A 15,410-nucleotide genomic window follows, 5' to 3' on the forward strand; every position below is an offset into this window, starting at 1 on the left:
TGATCCTCAACACTGGGGCCCCACAAGGGTGCGTTCTGGTTCACCCACGACTGCGTGGCCACGCACGCCTCCAACTCAATCATCAAGTTTGCGGACGACACAACAGTGGTAGGCTTGATTACCAACAACGACGAGACGGCCTACAGGGAGGAGGTGAGGGCCCTCGGAGTGTGGTGTCAGGAAAATAACCTCACACTCAACGTAAAACAAAACTAGTTCCTCGGCGTACACATCACAGACAAACTGAATTGGTCCACCCACACAGACAGCATCGTGAAGAAGGCGCAGCAGCGCCTCTTCAACCTCAGGAGGCTGAAGAAATTTGGCTTGTCACCAAAAGCACTCACAAACTTCTACAGATGCACAATCGAGAGCATCCTGTCGGGCTGTATCACCACCTGGTACGGCAACTGCTCCGTCCACAACCGTAAGGCTCTCCAAAGGGTAGTGAGGTCTGCACAACGCATCACCGGGGGCAAACTACCTGCCCTCCAGGACACCTACACCACCCGATGTCACAGGAAGGCCATAAAGATCATCAAGGACAACAACCACCCGAGCCACTGCTTGTTCACCCCGCTATCATCCAGAAGGCGAGGTCAGTACAGGTGCATCAAAGCTGGGACCGAGAGACTGAAAAACAGCTTCTATCTCAAGGCTATCAGACTGTTAAACAGCCATCACTAACATTGAGTGGCTGCTGCCAACACACTGACTCAACTCCAGCCACTTTAATAATGGGAATTGATGTAAAATATATCACTAGCCACTTTAAACAATGCTACTTAATATAATGTTTACATACCCTACATTATTCATCTCGTATGTATACGTATATACTGTACTCTATATCATCTACTGCATCTTTATGTAATACATGTATCACTAGCCACTTTAAACTATGCCACTTTGTTTACATACTCATCTCATATGTATATACTGTACTCGATACCATCTACTGCATCTTGCCTATTCCGTTCTTTACCATCACTCATTCACATATCTTTATGTACATATTCTTTATCCCTTTACACTTGTGTGTATAAGGTAGTAGTTTTGGAATTGTTAGTTAGAATACTTGTTGGTTATTACTGCATTGTCGGAACTAGAAGCACAAGCATTTTGCTACACTCACATTAACATCTGCTAACCATGTGTATGTGACAAATAAAATTTGATTTAATTTGAAGTAAATTAATCCACAAATATATCTTAAACGAGCAGTTGCCACAATTTTTTTGATTTGTTAAATTAATTATATTGATTCTTGATTCTTGAAGAATATAACTTATAAATGCCTCATGAGCTTAGTTCAAATGTCATACTCCTTCAGAAGCTGAAATATAAGCTTGTTTTACACCAATGTTTGTAATCAAATTAAATGTAAACAAACACTACATAGCCTTAACTACAATGGATGACCAGTCCTCACATTCATAGCTCTGTCTATGAATTTGAGAGTGGTTACATTTCTCCAGCCCTGTCTCTCAGCTTTTTACCGAAACGGGTGGGGAGTTTGCTTTGTTGTAGTTTCAACTGCTGATTGCCGCTTTAAATTAAATTTGATGATATAATCTTGAAGCACATTCAAAAGATTATGCGACAGTATCTGGCTCTGCTACATATGATAATAAATAGGTTGGGTAAATGCTTTGGGGATTTACCTGTCTGTTAAAAAATACAACAGGGATGTTCTGATATACTGTAAAAAAAGGTGTATTAATACATTTTCTTTTTGATTTTATTTCAGAGAAAGCATGCAATGATGTATCTGAAGTCGCCTAAAGGTGAGATGGATGTACCTAAGTCTCCTAAGGAGCCACGCTACAAGAAATCCAAGCTGGAAAACCTTGTCAATCAAATGACGTCACAGCCAAAAGTGAACACCCTGGTCTTCAACTTTATGGTGGAAAATGTCCAGTCGCTGTCTGTCTTGGAACAGCCTGCTTTCAGGAAGTTGATTGAGGGCTTAAGTGGAGGGAAGATGTCCATGACCCGAAATACTTTTATCAATGGAATAATGATGGCATACTCCAAAATGAAGGAGGAACTAAAGGAAAAGCTGGACAGTGTACAATCTGTGTGCACTACAGCTGATATCTGGTCAGCTCACAACAGAAGCTACATTGGGATGACATGTCATTGGATTGAGAAGAATGAGCTGGAGAGGAAGTCTGCTGCACTTGCCTGTGCCAGAATACGGGGCTCGCATACATTTGAAACAATTGCAGCCAAAATACACGAGATTCATTTGGCTTACAATATTGAAAACAAACTTCAGGCTACAGTCACTGATAATGGCAGCAACTTTGTCAAAGTCTTCAAAGAGTTTTCAAAGGGGGACAATGAAAACTATGAAGATGACATTGTTGAATTTCAGGACGTGGGCACCATACTTGACGGAGCAGATGAGGCCATGCACCTCTTTCTGCTGCCGCACCAGAGATGTGCATCGCACGCATTGAATCTGATTGCCTCCCACGATCTAGTGCAAGTTCTATCACGGGGAGAAACTGCCCAAGTGTACTGCAGCGCAATGGCCAAATGTTTTGGCATATGGAACAGCGTCCACCAATCCCCATTGGCTATAGCAGCAGTGGAGGACATAGAGAAAATGAAATTGACTGTTCCTTGTGTGAGTCGCTGGATTTCTGAATACTCTGCAGTGGAAAAGATGGTATCTCTCCCTGAAACAAAACTAATGGATGTTTGCGACAGCCTGGGGGTCCCAAGACTGCTATCTTATGAGATAGCATTTTTAAAAGAATACATAAATGTCTTCAAGCCACTTGCTTTTGCACTGGAACTCTTCCAAGGAGAGCAAAAATGTTTTCTTGGACTGGTCATACCTACGGTACTCACATTGAAGAAAAAGCTATGTGAGAAGAAAACTCTTGCGCTCTATCTCTTGGACGCCATCAACCCTGTTCTAGACGCAATAGATTCCCGTTTCAAACAGCTCTTTGCCAGTCTGGATGCAAAAATGGCGACAGCAACCACACCACAATTCCGTTTGTGGTGGCTACCAGAAGCTGAGAGAGAAGACATGCATTTGATGCTGGTGGCTGAAGCAACCCGATTGGAGCCGACTGGTGGTGCGCCAATCAGCAGCGACAACGTTCAGTCAGAAGACAAATTCTTTAGTTTCGGGCCTGGGACTGGCAACAGTGACACAGAAGAGGAAGTCCGGAGGTACCTCGAGGGAACCAGCAAAAGTCTCAGTTGCCTGAAATACTTCCAGAGAGTGAGAAAGCTGTTCCTCAAATTCAATGCCATCCTACCCTCAAGTGTCCTTGTGGAGCGCCTCTTCAGTCATAACGGGAACATTCTCACCCCTAAAAGGAATGGTTTGACTGATGATCAGTTTGAGCAAGTTCTCCTTTTGCGGTACAACAGCAAAATATGCACTCTGGACAAAATATTCCCTGAGTAAAAATGTAAAGGGATTTTTTTCACAGATCATGTATCAGGCAAAGGAGGATTGGGGTGGGGGGGGGTGGCTATAGGAGGACGAGCTCATTGTAATGGCTTGAATGGATTTAATGGAACCATATCAAACATGCGCAAACAATGTTTGACTCCGGCTCCATCTATTTAATTCCAGCCATTACAATGAGCCCGTCCTCCTATAGCTCCTCCCACCAGCCTCCACTGGTATCAGGGGTGTATTCTTTGTTGTGTTTGTTAAGCTCACATTGAACATGTTGTTTAAAAGTCATCAAAGTCTGTGTGTGCAGAGGTTAAAACAGATATTTATGTTAGTCGGCGTGACTAAATTTAAGCAATAAGGCCTGGGGGGGGTGCGGTTTATGGCCAATATACCACAGCTAAGGGCTGTTCTTAGGGCACGACGCAACACAGAGTGCCTGCGTACAGCCCTTAGCCGTGGTATACTGACCATATACCACAAACCCCCGAGTGGAGCCTTATTGCTATTATAAGCTGGTTACCAAATAAAATTGTATTTGTCACATGCGCCGAATACAACAGGGAGACCGTGACATTGAAATGCTTACTTACAAGCCCTTAACCAACAATGCCATTTGATTAGATGTTCAGGAGTCTTATGGCTTGGTGGTAGAAGCTGTTGAGAAGCCTTTTGGACCTAGACTTGGCGCTCCAGTACCGCTTGCCGTGCGGTAGCAGAGAGAACAGTCTATTACTAGGGTGGCTAGAGTCTTTTTTTAGGGCTTTCCTATGACACCGCCTGGTATAGAGGTCCTGGATGGCAGGAAGCTTGGCCCGGTGATGTAATGGTCAGAGGCCATATACCCCAAACCCTGAGGTGCCTTATTGCTATTATAAACTGGTTACCAATGTAGTAAGAACAGTAAAAATACCTGTGCTATACATTCTGATATACCATGTCTTTTTAAAGCTTTATTTATGACGGCCTAGGAACAGTGGGTTAACTGCCTGTTCAGGGGCAGAACGACAGATTCTGGGTAGCTACCCTGGGGTGGCTACCCTGCCACCCCAGGGTAGCCTAGCATTCGGGGCTCTAACCACCCAGTTTATAATCAGGACTCAAATCACCCAGTTTATAAATATATTATACCACGGGTATGACAAAAGATTAATTTTTACTCTTCTAGTTACGTTGGTAACCAGTTTATAATAGCAATAAGGCGCCTCGGGGTTTGTCGTATATGGCTGTATTCAGGCACTCTGCGTTGCATCTTGCATAAAAACAGCCCTTAGCTGTGGTATATTGGCCATATACTACACCCCCTCGGGCATTGCTTAAATATATACTTATTCAAAATATTGAGTTATGTACTAGTTAAATGCAAATGTCTACTTTTCTTCTTTTTTTTTTTACATAATGCTGCTAGCCTACCTTTTACACGTGATTACATAGAAAATGAGTCTAACGTAAATAAAATGGAACAGGTTAAAATAATTCTAAATATGCTTCTTTGTGCTTTTATTAAACATGAGGTTCAAGTTTTTATTTTAAAAGAAGTCAAGTAATGTGTATCCAGTAACGGATTTTGTGTGTTCCTACTGTACAGTACATGACATTGGAGACCTCCAAAACAGAGGGACAGGCTCACACTCACAGTTCACCCACACAATCACCTCTAGGCGGCAATGTTGAGTTGTTAAATCTAGTTTGTATGTGTGTGTGTGATTATATTTACTTTGTTGTCCAACTATCTTTAAAGTAGGAGGCCTCTTTTAGTAGGTAGTGTGCCAGTTCAGTTTGTGTGTACCCTAAAAATAAACACACACGACAATACCCAGTGTAAAGTTAAAAAGAGAGCGCCATACACAAACTCTTCTAATTGGGCTAAAGTGAGACGAAGGCCTGAGTCTTTCTGGTATCGACATCATCTTCTCAGGAGGCAGTTACTGGACAACATGGCATTAGAAAGGTAATTGTGAGGTGTCATTTACTCCTATGCTGCCAGTGATTTTGTTAGTGAATCCAGTGCTAATCAAAGATATGATAGGATGAAGGTACCTTATAGAGATGAAGATGATACAATGTTATTAAAACACACTGTATCCATGATAAACATATATATTTTATCTTTATTTAACTAGGCAAGTTAAGAACAAATTCTTATTTTACAATGACGGCCTACCTCGACCAAATCCTAGCCTGGACGAGGCTGGGCCAATTACGCACCGCCCTATGGGACTCCCAATCACGGCCGGTTGTGATACAGCCCGGGATCAAACCAGGGTCTGTAGTGTCACCTCTAGCACCGAGATGCAGTACCTAAGACTGCTGCGCCACTCGGGAGCCCCATAAGCCATGGTGCATTTCAGTTTTGAATTAGCCTGTAAAAATGCCTATGAAAATAAAATGAAACGTTTTTTTAAATAAGTATAGCATCTCTGGTCTGGGCATAGCTACACTTTTAAATATGGGTTCAACAATGTGTGAGTGAACAAACATGGTCTCCTTTTTTTGTAGAGTCTGAAAATGTAAGACTATGAGGGCACATTGTTTGATGGTTTGCAAAAAAACACCATAGATAGAGAAATGATTTATGGAATATACGACATATCTTAAAATCGTACTCAAGTTTAACATGCAGTAAACTCAGCTGCTGGTTTGACAGCAAAATCCAACGTGTAGGACTGCTGAGCCAAATTGTCCCAACTAGGCCGCATTTATTGTTTTCTCAACCTAACTACGTCCATTACTGTCTTCCGCCCAGGATTTCGTTCATTGGATGATGGACAATCCATTTTAGCCAATGCCTTGTAGGAAGGCTGCCGACTAGTGTACATTCAGACCAATGATAGTCAAGCGGATGGTATTCGAGGGGTACACTTACACCATTTTCGCTGGCAAGAACGTTAGTTCCTGCTCTTTCCTGGCCGTTTCCTGTAATCGTACAGTGTTGTGAGACGGAGAAAGCCATGTGTGTCGATGCAAAGGTAAATGTAGCACCCCGAAATGATAACTGAGAGAGTCGAGGCAGTGGATGGTTATTAGGCGGTATTTTTTTTAAATGAATAACAGACGAAGTCCATCCCAAATGCCATTGCGGCCTTACCCGTGTCTGATCGTAGACAGGCTAGTATGGTTATTGTGGCACGTTGCTTTGGTTTGGTCCGGTTTGTTGATGAGATTGAAAGAGTGGATGGTATGCAGTAAATTATGAAGATGTTAGTTATTGACTGACATATTGCAGTAGTTATTTATATACCTTTTGAAATAGATTTTAATCCCAAAACCGCCTTATGTGGGTTATGCAATGCCAATAGCCATTCAATGCTAACGTTATCTCTGTAACCGTTTTGCCGAGAACAACACTGTCAGAAACGCCTGATCATGTATAGACAGATGGGTTTCTCCCACTTGCCATTTAAACTATTAATTTCCATACAAATACTGCTTTTAAAATGGTATATGATAATAATGAAGGCATGTTTGATTCAAGAAAAAACAGAAGCCACAAGTGTTTGTTGTTATAGGTAGCTAGATGGCTAACTAGTTAACCAACTAACTAGCTAGCTAACGTTACTAGCTAGCTACCACATGACAATTCAGACCATTTCACCTCACCAAGAGAGCAGTTTTAGCTTAACCACTTTTTCCTGGTTAAGCTAAGCCTTTATCTTCTCCTTTTCTGCTTTAGCAAAGAGACATCAGCAAATGATCTCGCAGATGGGCATCCATCCCATCATTACACACAGCGCAGAGGAGAGAAATAGGCACTGAAAACAAGGAAGAGGAAAGGGGTGAGGAAGAAGTGGAGAAACAGGGGGACTCTCCTCTTCCCTGAGTGTCTTTCTCTTGTATCTAGCTCATTTTCCCCACCATCTACACCACCACTCCAATATTTGTCATTGGAGGATACACAGACGAAAGCCAAGTCAATTCTCTGCACTGGACTGAAAACAATTTTAGTAAGTGAATTATATGTTATTGAAATGTATACTCAGAATAATATTGATGATCTTGGATTAATTTAAAATTATTTTTTGTTTTTCCAATAGTTTTTTTAAGTACACATTCTGGGCAGTTTTCCGGATTCCCTGTCTTTTCTGACTGAGAGCAAGGCTGTTTTGTTCTCTATATCGTCTGTGGACTGGGCAACATGGCAGACCCCATCATGGACCTCTTTGATGATACGCCGCTGTTCAACCTGGATGCTCTGCCAGGCGATGCCTTCACCCAGGGTTCCTCAGACCCTGTGGAGGAGGCTCTGAAGCTGGCACTGGGGCAGATTGACCCCCCCTATGAACCCACCCCAGCTCTCTGCACACCAGTCGCAGCTCCAATAATCCCAGACCCAGTCCCTGTGCAGCAGCAGGCCTCCGTCCCATTTGCCCTCCCTCAGACTGTTTCAATCGCTTCAACAGTACCTCAGACAACACTCTCTGTAGCCAGTAACACTAGTCGGGCTGCCACAGTCCTGCTGGGCTCACCTCTGACTGTCAATAGCTCTGCTGGCACCACACAACAGATCACAACACAACAATTCACCACACAGCAGCTCACACAGATCGCACAGCAGCTTACTCCTCAGCAGCTAGCTGCCATCACCCAGCAGGCCGGGGGGCAGGGAGGCTCCAAGATCGTCATCCTGAAAGGACCTGGGGGGCATGCACAGGTGCTGCAGACTGTTCCTGGGACAGGCTCTCAAGCGGGGAAGGTCACCTTTGCCAGGGTACTGTCTGGAACCCAACTTAGGCCTGGCATGCAGATACTGTCTGGGGGAACGGTCCTGAACCAAGCGTCTCCTGGGCAGGGACCGGTGAAGGTGGGGACTGGGATACAGAGGCTAGTTCAGTCGCCCAACGGACCCCTGAAACAGGTGCAGTTGATCTCCATGCCCCAGGGCCAGACGCAAACTGTCCAGATGCAAATACCGCAGGCCCAGCTTGCCCAATCGCAGCAAATCCAGCTACAACCCCAGACACAGGTACAGCTGCAGTCTACCATGCAAACACAGGTTACCGCCACTGCTACAGGCACCACTTCAGTACGACCACAAGGGGTTACCCTCACTACAGTACCACAGCAGGTAAGACTGCCCTTTGACTTTACCATCAGAATGATCAAATGCTATGTTTTGAGTAGTCAGGAATAGAGGTCGGCCGATTATGATTTTTCAACGCCGATACCGATTATCGGAGGACCCCAAAAAAAGCTGATACCGATTAATCGGTTGATTTTTGTTTACATTTTTTATTTGTAATAATGACAATTACAACAATACTGAATGAACACTTATTTTAACTTAATATAATACATCAATAAAATCAATTTAGCCTCAAATAAATAATGAAACATGTTCAATTTGGTTTAAATAATGCAAAAACCAAGTGTGGGAGAAGAAAGTAAAAGTGCAATATGTGCCATGTAAGAAAGCTAACATTTAAGTTCCTTGCTCAGAACATGAGTACATATGAAAGCTGGTGGTTCCTTTTAACATGAGTCTTCAATATTCCCAGGTAAGAAGTTTTAGGTTGTAGTTATTATAGGACTATTTCTCTCTATACCATTTGTATTTCATTAACCTTTGACTATTAGGTGTTCTTATAGGCACTTTAGTATTGCCAGTGTAACAGTATAGCTCCCGTCCCTCTCCTCGCTCCTACCTGGGCTCGAACCAGGAACACAACGACAACAGCCACCCTCGAAGCAGCGTTACCCATGCAGAGCAAGGGAAACAACTACTCCAAGTCTCAGAGCGAGTGACGTTTGAAACGCTATTAGCGCGCACACTGTTAACTAGCTAGCCATTTCACATCGGTTACACCAGCCTAATATCGGGAGTTGATAGGCATGAAGTCATAAACAACTGCTGGCAGAACCACAAAAGTGCTGTTTGAATGAGCAGTCAGTCTGCTCTATCAAATCATAGACTTAGTTAGAACATGATAACACACAGAAATACGAGCCTTAGGTCATTAATATGGCCGAATCTGGAAACCAATCATCTCGAAAACAAGACGTTTATTCTTTCAGTGAAATACGGAATCGTTCCGTATTTTATCTAACGGGTGGCATCCAAAAGTCTAAATATTCCTGTTACATTGCACAACCTTCAATGTTATGCCAGAATTATGTAAAATTCTGGCAAATTAGGCAGCCCAAACTGTTGCATATCCACTGACTCTGCGTGCAATGAACGCAAGAGAAGTGACACAATTTCACCTGGTTAATATTGCCTGCTAACCTGGATTTCTTTTAGCTAAATATGCAGGTTTAAAAATATATACTTCTGTGTATTGATTTTAAGAAAGGCATTGATGTTTATGGTTAGGTGGTTAGGGGCGGCAGGGTAGCCTAGTGGTTAGAGCGTTGGACTAGTAACCGGAAAGTTGCAAGTTCAAACCCCCGAGCTGACAAGGTACAAATCTGTCAGAGTGTTAGTTAACTGTAAGGTTGCAAGATTGAATCCCCAGAGCTGACAAGGTAAAAAAAATATGTCGTTCTGCCCCTGAACGAGGCAGTTAACCCACCATTTCTAGGCCGTCATTGAAAGTAAGAATGTGTTCTTAACGGACTTGCCTAGTTAAATAAAGATTAAATAAAGGTGTTGAAATATATATATATATCCAAAAATACCGATATCCGATTCTTATGAAAACTTGAAATCGGCCCTAATTAATCGGCCGTTCCAATTAATCGGTCGACCTTTCGTCAGGAATACAGTGACCTGGTCTCCACCTCAGGTCTCAAGATTGTACATTTGTAATTTAATCAACATCTTCTCATTTCTAATTGATAATTGCTCTCACCTCAGGGTGAAGCTAAGAGGATTACCCTGGTGCTGCAGCAGCCCCATGGTGGCACGACCCAGGGGGGTGCTGTGACGGTGGGTGGTTCGGGTCAGCTGCAGCAGGGCCAGCAGCAGAGGCTGGTGTTGGGTAACCTCCCAGGGAAGCTGGTCCTCCAAGGGGGTCAGCTGGCTGCTCTCACCCAGGCCAGGGCAGGGCAGACGGGGGCGCAGCCTAAAGTACTTACCATCCAGCTGCAAGTGCAGCAGCAACCCAACCAACAGGGGGGACCCAAGGTAAGAAGGAGTGGCCTGAATTAGTCATTACAAAATGATCCTCATTTAACTAATCAGAAATACTGACCTGTTCTATGAAGACTTTGATCTGTAACTTGAACTGTCTCTGTCCTGCAGTTTCAGCTGGTGTCTGGAGGGCAAGGTAGCAGCCCACAGGTGGTTCAGATCTCCCAGGGGCAAGGTGGGCAGAGACTGGCCATGCCCCTCAAACTGCTGCTGCAACCACAGGTACACACACACATGCCTCATGTCTCAATATATGTAGTCCTGAATTACACATCTCACTAGTCAGTGTTTTTTTTTCTTCTTTTTTTCTCACTCTTAACTCGTCCATCTCTTTCCCCAGATGAGCTCCACCTCCACAGCAGGCGGTACCGTCTCCGTAGTGAAGGTCATCAACACCTCGGCTGCTGGCTCTGCCCCTTCCACCACCACCACCATGGCATCAACAGGGATACGGCTAGCCAAGGCCCAGGAGCCTGTACGGCGTGTGGAGACCCTGGGCAAGCAGGAGAAGGCCAACCGCATTGTGGCCGAGGCCATTGCCAGAGCAAAGGCCCGGGGAGAGAGGAACATTCCACGAGTCCTCAACCAGGACGAACTGCCTCCTGGACAGAAGGCTGCTGACAAAGGGGCTGCTGCAACGACCACTGGCACACCTGGAGCCAAGAAGAAGGGGGGAGGAGGCGGGAGTAAGAAGAAAAGCCCACCAGGGGCGGGGGGGAAGGGCATGGCTTGTGCTGAGAAGAAAGGCAAGGCCAAGGCAGCAGGTGGAGCTGCTGTAGGGACACCTGTAGGGGTGGCTGGAACCAGCGGCAGCAAAAGCAAAAGCAAGGCAAAGATCAAGTGAGTTTGTTAGGAGCAGTTTTGTCATTTAACTTTGAGCGTTCTATCTATTTTTTTGAAACTGATCATTTTTCTCATCCTCTCTCTCTCGCCCCAGTACGATCACTCTAGTGGGGGGTAAGAAGAGGAAGAGGAATGCATCCTCAGACCACTCTGATGGGGACTTGAGCCCTGCCTCTCCCTCTAAGGCCCTGGAGGAGGACATGTTAGCAGTGAGACACATCCCTCCTACTGACACACACCTACACACAACACAACCACTTTTCCCCCCACACACATGCAGGACGCTACACTAAACTACAGTATAGTATGATCTCTAAATCTATCACCACTTTGTAAATGCCACTTCAATAAACGCACATCCCTGATTAGACATTTTATGAACATAATACGTTCAGTGTTGTACTGGCTGTTTGTCTTAGACTTCCTGACTGATGTCTTACTTGTTTGCATGTCATCCCCCCCCCCCCCCCCCCACCAGAAGAGGCGCTCTAACCGTCAGGTGAAGAGGAAGAAGTACACGGAGGACTTGGACATCAAAATCACTGACGACGAGGATGAGCCGGAGGAGGACGTGGACGTAACCACGACGGCAGCGGTGGCGTCCATTACCGGAGGGGCTGCGGGGCAGCTGATGGGAGAGCAGCTCAAACAGGAGCTGCAGTTGGACGGGGATGGCCTTTCCAGCATGCAGTTCTTTGTGGTGAGTGGGAGATCTAATCAAGTGTGGGCTGTTCTGTTTTTTGTTTTGTTTATCACATGCAAATGACAGCTGTATAACACACATGTATATGTGTCACAGGAAAACCCCAACGAGGAAGATGCAGCAATTGTCGACAAAGTCTTGTCCATGAGGCTAACTAAGAAGGAGGTGAGTGTGCTTGCTGTGCTATTTATTTCTTCTTTTAATTGTTAGTATTTATCGACTTTGCTGATTTTAAGAAGTTGCAAATCATTATGTATCTTTGTTCCTCTCTCCCTATTTTAAAGGTGTCTCCAGGACATTATATAAATGCTGAGGAATTCTTTGTCAAATATAAGAACTAGTAAGTGTCACTCTCTTTCCTTATGTTCATTACACTTTGGTGTGCTAATCCCTTATTACGGTCTATTGACCAAAATACTGGTGTGGGATCCATTAAATTGTTTGGAGTATCCGTAGCTTACCCCTCAACCCTCCTGTTCCCGCACTCAGCTCCTATATGCACTGTGAGTGGGCCACTCTGGAGCAGCTGGAGAGAGACAAGAGGATCCACCAGAAGCTGAAGAGATTCAAGATCAAACACGCACAGATGAGACTCCTCTTACAGGAGGTAAGGGAATGCTATGGCCTCTTTCACAGAAAAGTGGTAGCCCTCCGATTTGACAAGTAGATGGGAATGTGTATAGAGATGAACTACAGGGATCATAGTCGGTGTCTCTTTTGTTTCTTCTCCTTTCTGTGCCCCTGTCCCCAGGAGGAGGAGCCCTTCAACCCAGACTATGTGGAGGTGGACCGGATCCTGGATGAATCCAACAGTGTGGACAAGGACAACGGAGAGGTGAGTTTAAGTCCCACACCATGCCTCTGAAATCTGTGAGGATGCAGCACTCCTGCCGGACTAAATTCTGATTTCTCAAGGACAAATCTTGAAATCTGTCACCATGAATTTAAACCACAAATTGATCTTGTGAAAAGTCAGGATTATTTCTGGGTTGGGGCGGCAGGGTAGCCTAGTGGTTAGAGCGTTGGACTAGTAACCGGAAGGTTGCAAGTTCAAACCCCCCAAGCTGACAAGGTACAAATCTGTCGTTCTGCCCCTGAACAGGCAGTTAACCCACTGTTCCTAGGCCGTCATTGAAAATAAGAATTTGTTCTTAACTGACTTGCCTGGTTAAATAAAGGTTAAATAAAATAAATGTATCTAAAAGTGTATTGTGTCTCCTCAGCCGGTGGTTTATTACTTGGTGAAGTGGTGCTCTCTGCCCTATGAAGACGCCACCTGGGAGCTGAGGGAGGACGTGGATGAGGACAAGGTGGTGGAGTTTAGGAAGATCCAGGACCGCCAACCTCAGCTCAAGAGAACGGTGAGTGTCAGATGCTGTGTGTGGTTATTCACTGGTTGTGTGTGTTTGCCACGTTCCATGTGAGGGCCACTGCTCTAGTCTCCTATGTCATCATTCCTCAGTCTAAACCATTCACTCATCTCATTAGCCCCGACCCCAAGCGGCTGCATGGAAGAAGCTGGAGGAATTCAGAGAGTACAAGAGTGGGAACGTACTTCGAGAATACCAGCTAGAGGGAGTCAACTGGCTGCTCTTCAACTGGTACAACAGGTACTGACTGACATTAATTTATGTGCTTTTGAATGCATTTCATATCCCATTATTTACATGCATACACACATGCATTCAGTACCAGTCAAAAGTTTGGACACACCTACTTATTCCAGAGTTTTTCTTTATTTTTATTATTTTCTACATTGTAGAATAATAGTAAAGACATCAACTATAAAATAACACGTGGAATCATGTAGTAACCAAAAAAGTGTCAGGCCAGTCAAAATATATTTGAGATTCTTCAAAATAGCCACCCTTTGCCTCGATGACCGCTTTGCACACTCTTGGCATTCTCTCAACCAGCTTCATGAGGTAGTCACCTGGAATGCATTTCAATTAACAGGTGTGCCTTGTTAAAAGTTAATTTGTGGAATTTCTTTCTTTAATGTGTTAGAGACAATCAGTTGTGTTGTGACAAGGTAGGGGTGGTATACAGAAGATAGCCCTATTTGTTATAAGACCAAGTCCATATTATGGCAAGAACAGCTCAAATAACAAAGAGAAATGACAGTCCGTCATTACGTTAAGACACGAAGGTCAGTCAATGCAGAACATTTCAAGAACTTTGAACATTTCTTCAAGTGCAGTTGCAAAAACCATCGGGCGCTATGATGAAACTGGCTCTCATGAGGACCGCCACAGGAATGGAAGAGGATATGTTCATTAGTTACAAGCCTCATAAATTGCAGCCCAAATAAGTGCAAGTAACAGACACATCATCATCAACTGTTCAGAGACGACTGCGTGAATCAGGCCTTCATGGTCGAATTGCTGCAAAGAAACCACTACTAAAGGACACCAATAAGAAGAAGAGACTTGCTTGTGCCAAGAAACACGAGCAATGGACATTAGACCAGTGGAAATGTGTCGTTTTTGTGGTTCCAACTCATACTACTCATGAGATGCAGAGTAGGTGAACGGATGATCTCTGCATGTGTAGTTTCTACCGTATTTAAAATTCAAGGCACATTTAACCAGCATGGCTACCACAGCATTCTGCAGCTATACGCCATCCCATCTGGTTTGCGCTATCATTTGTTTTTCAACAGGACAATGACCCAACACACTTCCTGGCTGTGTAAGTGCTATTTGACCAAGAAGGAGAGTGATGGAGTGCTGCATCAGATGACCTGGCCTCCACAATCGCCCAACCTCAACCCAATTTGGGATGAGTTGGACCGCAGTGAAGGAAAAGCAGCCAACAAGCGCTCAGCATATGTGGGAACTCCTTCAGGACTGTTGAGAGAATGCCAAGAGTGTGTAAAGCTGTCATCAAGGCAAAGGGTTACTACTTTGAAGGTCATCAAATCTCAAATATATTTTGATGTAACACTTGGTTATTACATGATTCCATATGTGTTATTTCATAGTTTTCATGTCTTCACTAATATTCTACAATGTAAAAATTAAGAAAAACCCTTGAATGAGTAGGTGTCCAAACTTTTGACTGGTCTGCCTACTCAGCAAAAAAAGAAATGTCCCTTTCTCAGGACCCTGTCTTTCAAAGATTTCCCATGCTTGTTAAATGAACCATAAACAATTAATGAACATGCACCTGTGGAACAGTCGTTTTAATAAATAGGGCTCGGCCCCTTTTTGTCCTCATTTTCCGCCTGAATGATGAGCCCAAAGTAAACTGCCTGTTGCTCAGGCCCTGAAGCCAGGATATGCATGTAATTGGTACCATTGGAAAGAGAACACTTTTTGAAGTTTGTAGAAATGTTAAAATAATGTAGGAGAATATAACAATACATA

The 15,410-nt window shown here is 44.1% G+C and overlaps 1 protein-coding gene across 1 annotated transcript in view; it reads left to right on the top strand.

Moving 5' to 3' along the window:
• The first annotated feature begins 6,287 nt into the window (after positions 1-6,287).
• Positions 6,288-15,410, top strand: part of chd8 (chromodomain helicase DNA binding protein 8) — a 28,906-nt gene continuing 19,783 nt past the window's right edge. Inside the window, exons 1-14 of the mRNA XM_021589027.2 lie at positions 6,288-6,396; positions 7,101-7,371; positions 7,462-8,492; positions 10,221-10,490; positions 10,608-10,718; positions 10,837-11,336; positions 11,434-11,548; positions 11,818-12,039; positions 12,139-12,207; positions 12,327-12,382; positions 12,532-12,649; positions 12,794-12,877; positions 13,266-13,403; positions 13,531-13,652. Coding sequence (XP_021444702.2) covers positions 7,563-8,492; positions 10,221-10,490; positions 10,608-10,718; positions 10,837-11,336; positions 11,434-11,548; positions 11,818-12,039; positions 12,139-12,207; positions 12,327-12,382; positions 12,532-12,649; positions 12,794-12,877; positions 13,266-13,403; positions 13,531-13,652 — 2,735 coding nt within the window. The 5' untranslated portion in view covers positions 6,288-6,396; positions 7,101-7,371; positions 7,462-7,562. The remainder of the gene's footprint in view (positions 6,397-7,100; positions 7,372-7,461; positions 8,493-10,220; positions 10,491-10,607; positions 10,719-10,836; positions 11,337-11,433; positions 11,549-11,817; positions 12,040-12,138; positions 12,208-12,326; positions 12,383-12,531; positions 12,650-12,793; positions 12,878-13,265; positions 13,404-13,530; positions 13,653-15,410) is intronic.

The sequence above is a fragment of the Oncorhynchus mykiss genome, chromosome 28 (genome assembly GCF_013265735.2).
Source record: "Oncorhynchus mykiss isolate Arlee chromosome 28, USDA_OmykA_1.1, whole genome shotgun sequence".
Lineage (NCBI taxonomy): Eukaryota > Metazoa > Chordata > Actinopteri > Salmoniformes > Salmonidae > Oncorhynchus > Oncorhynchus mykiss.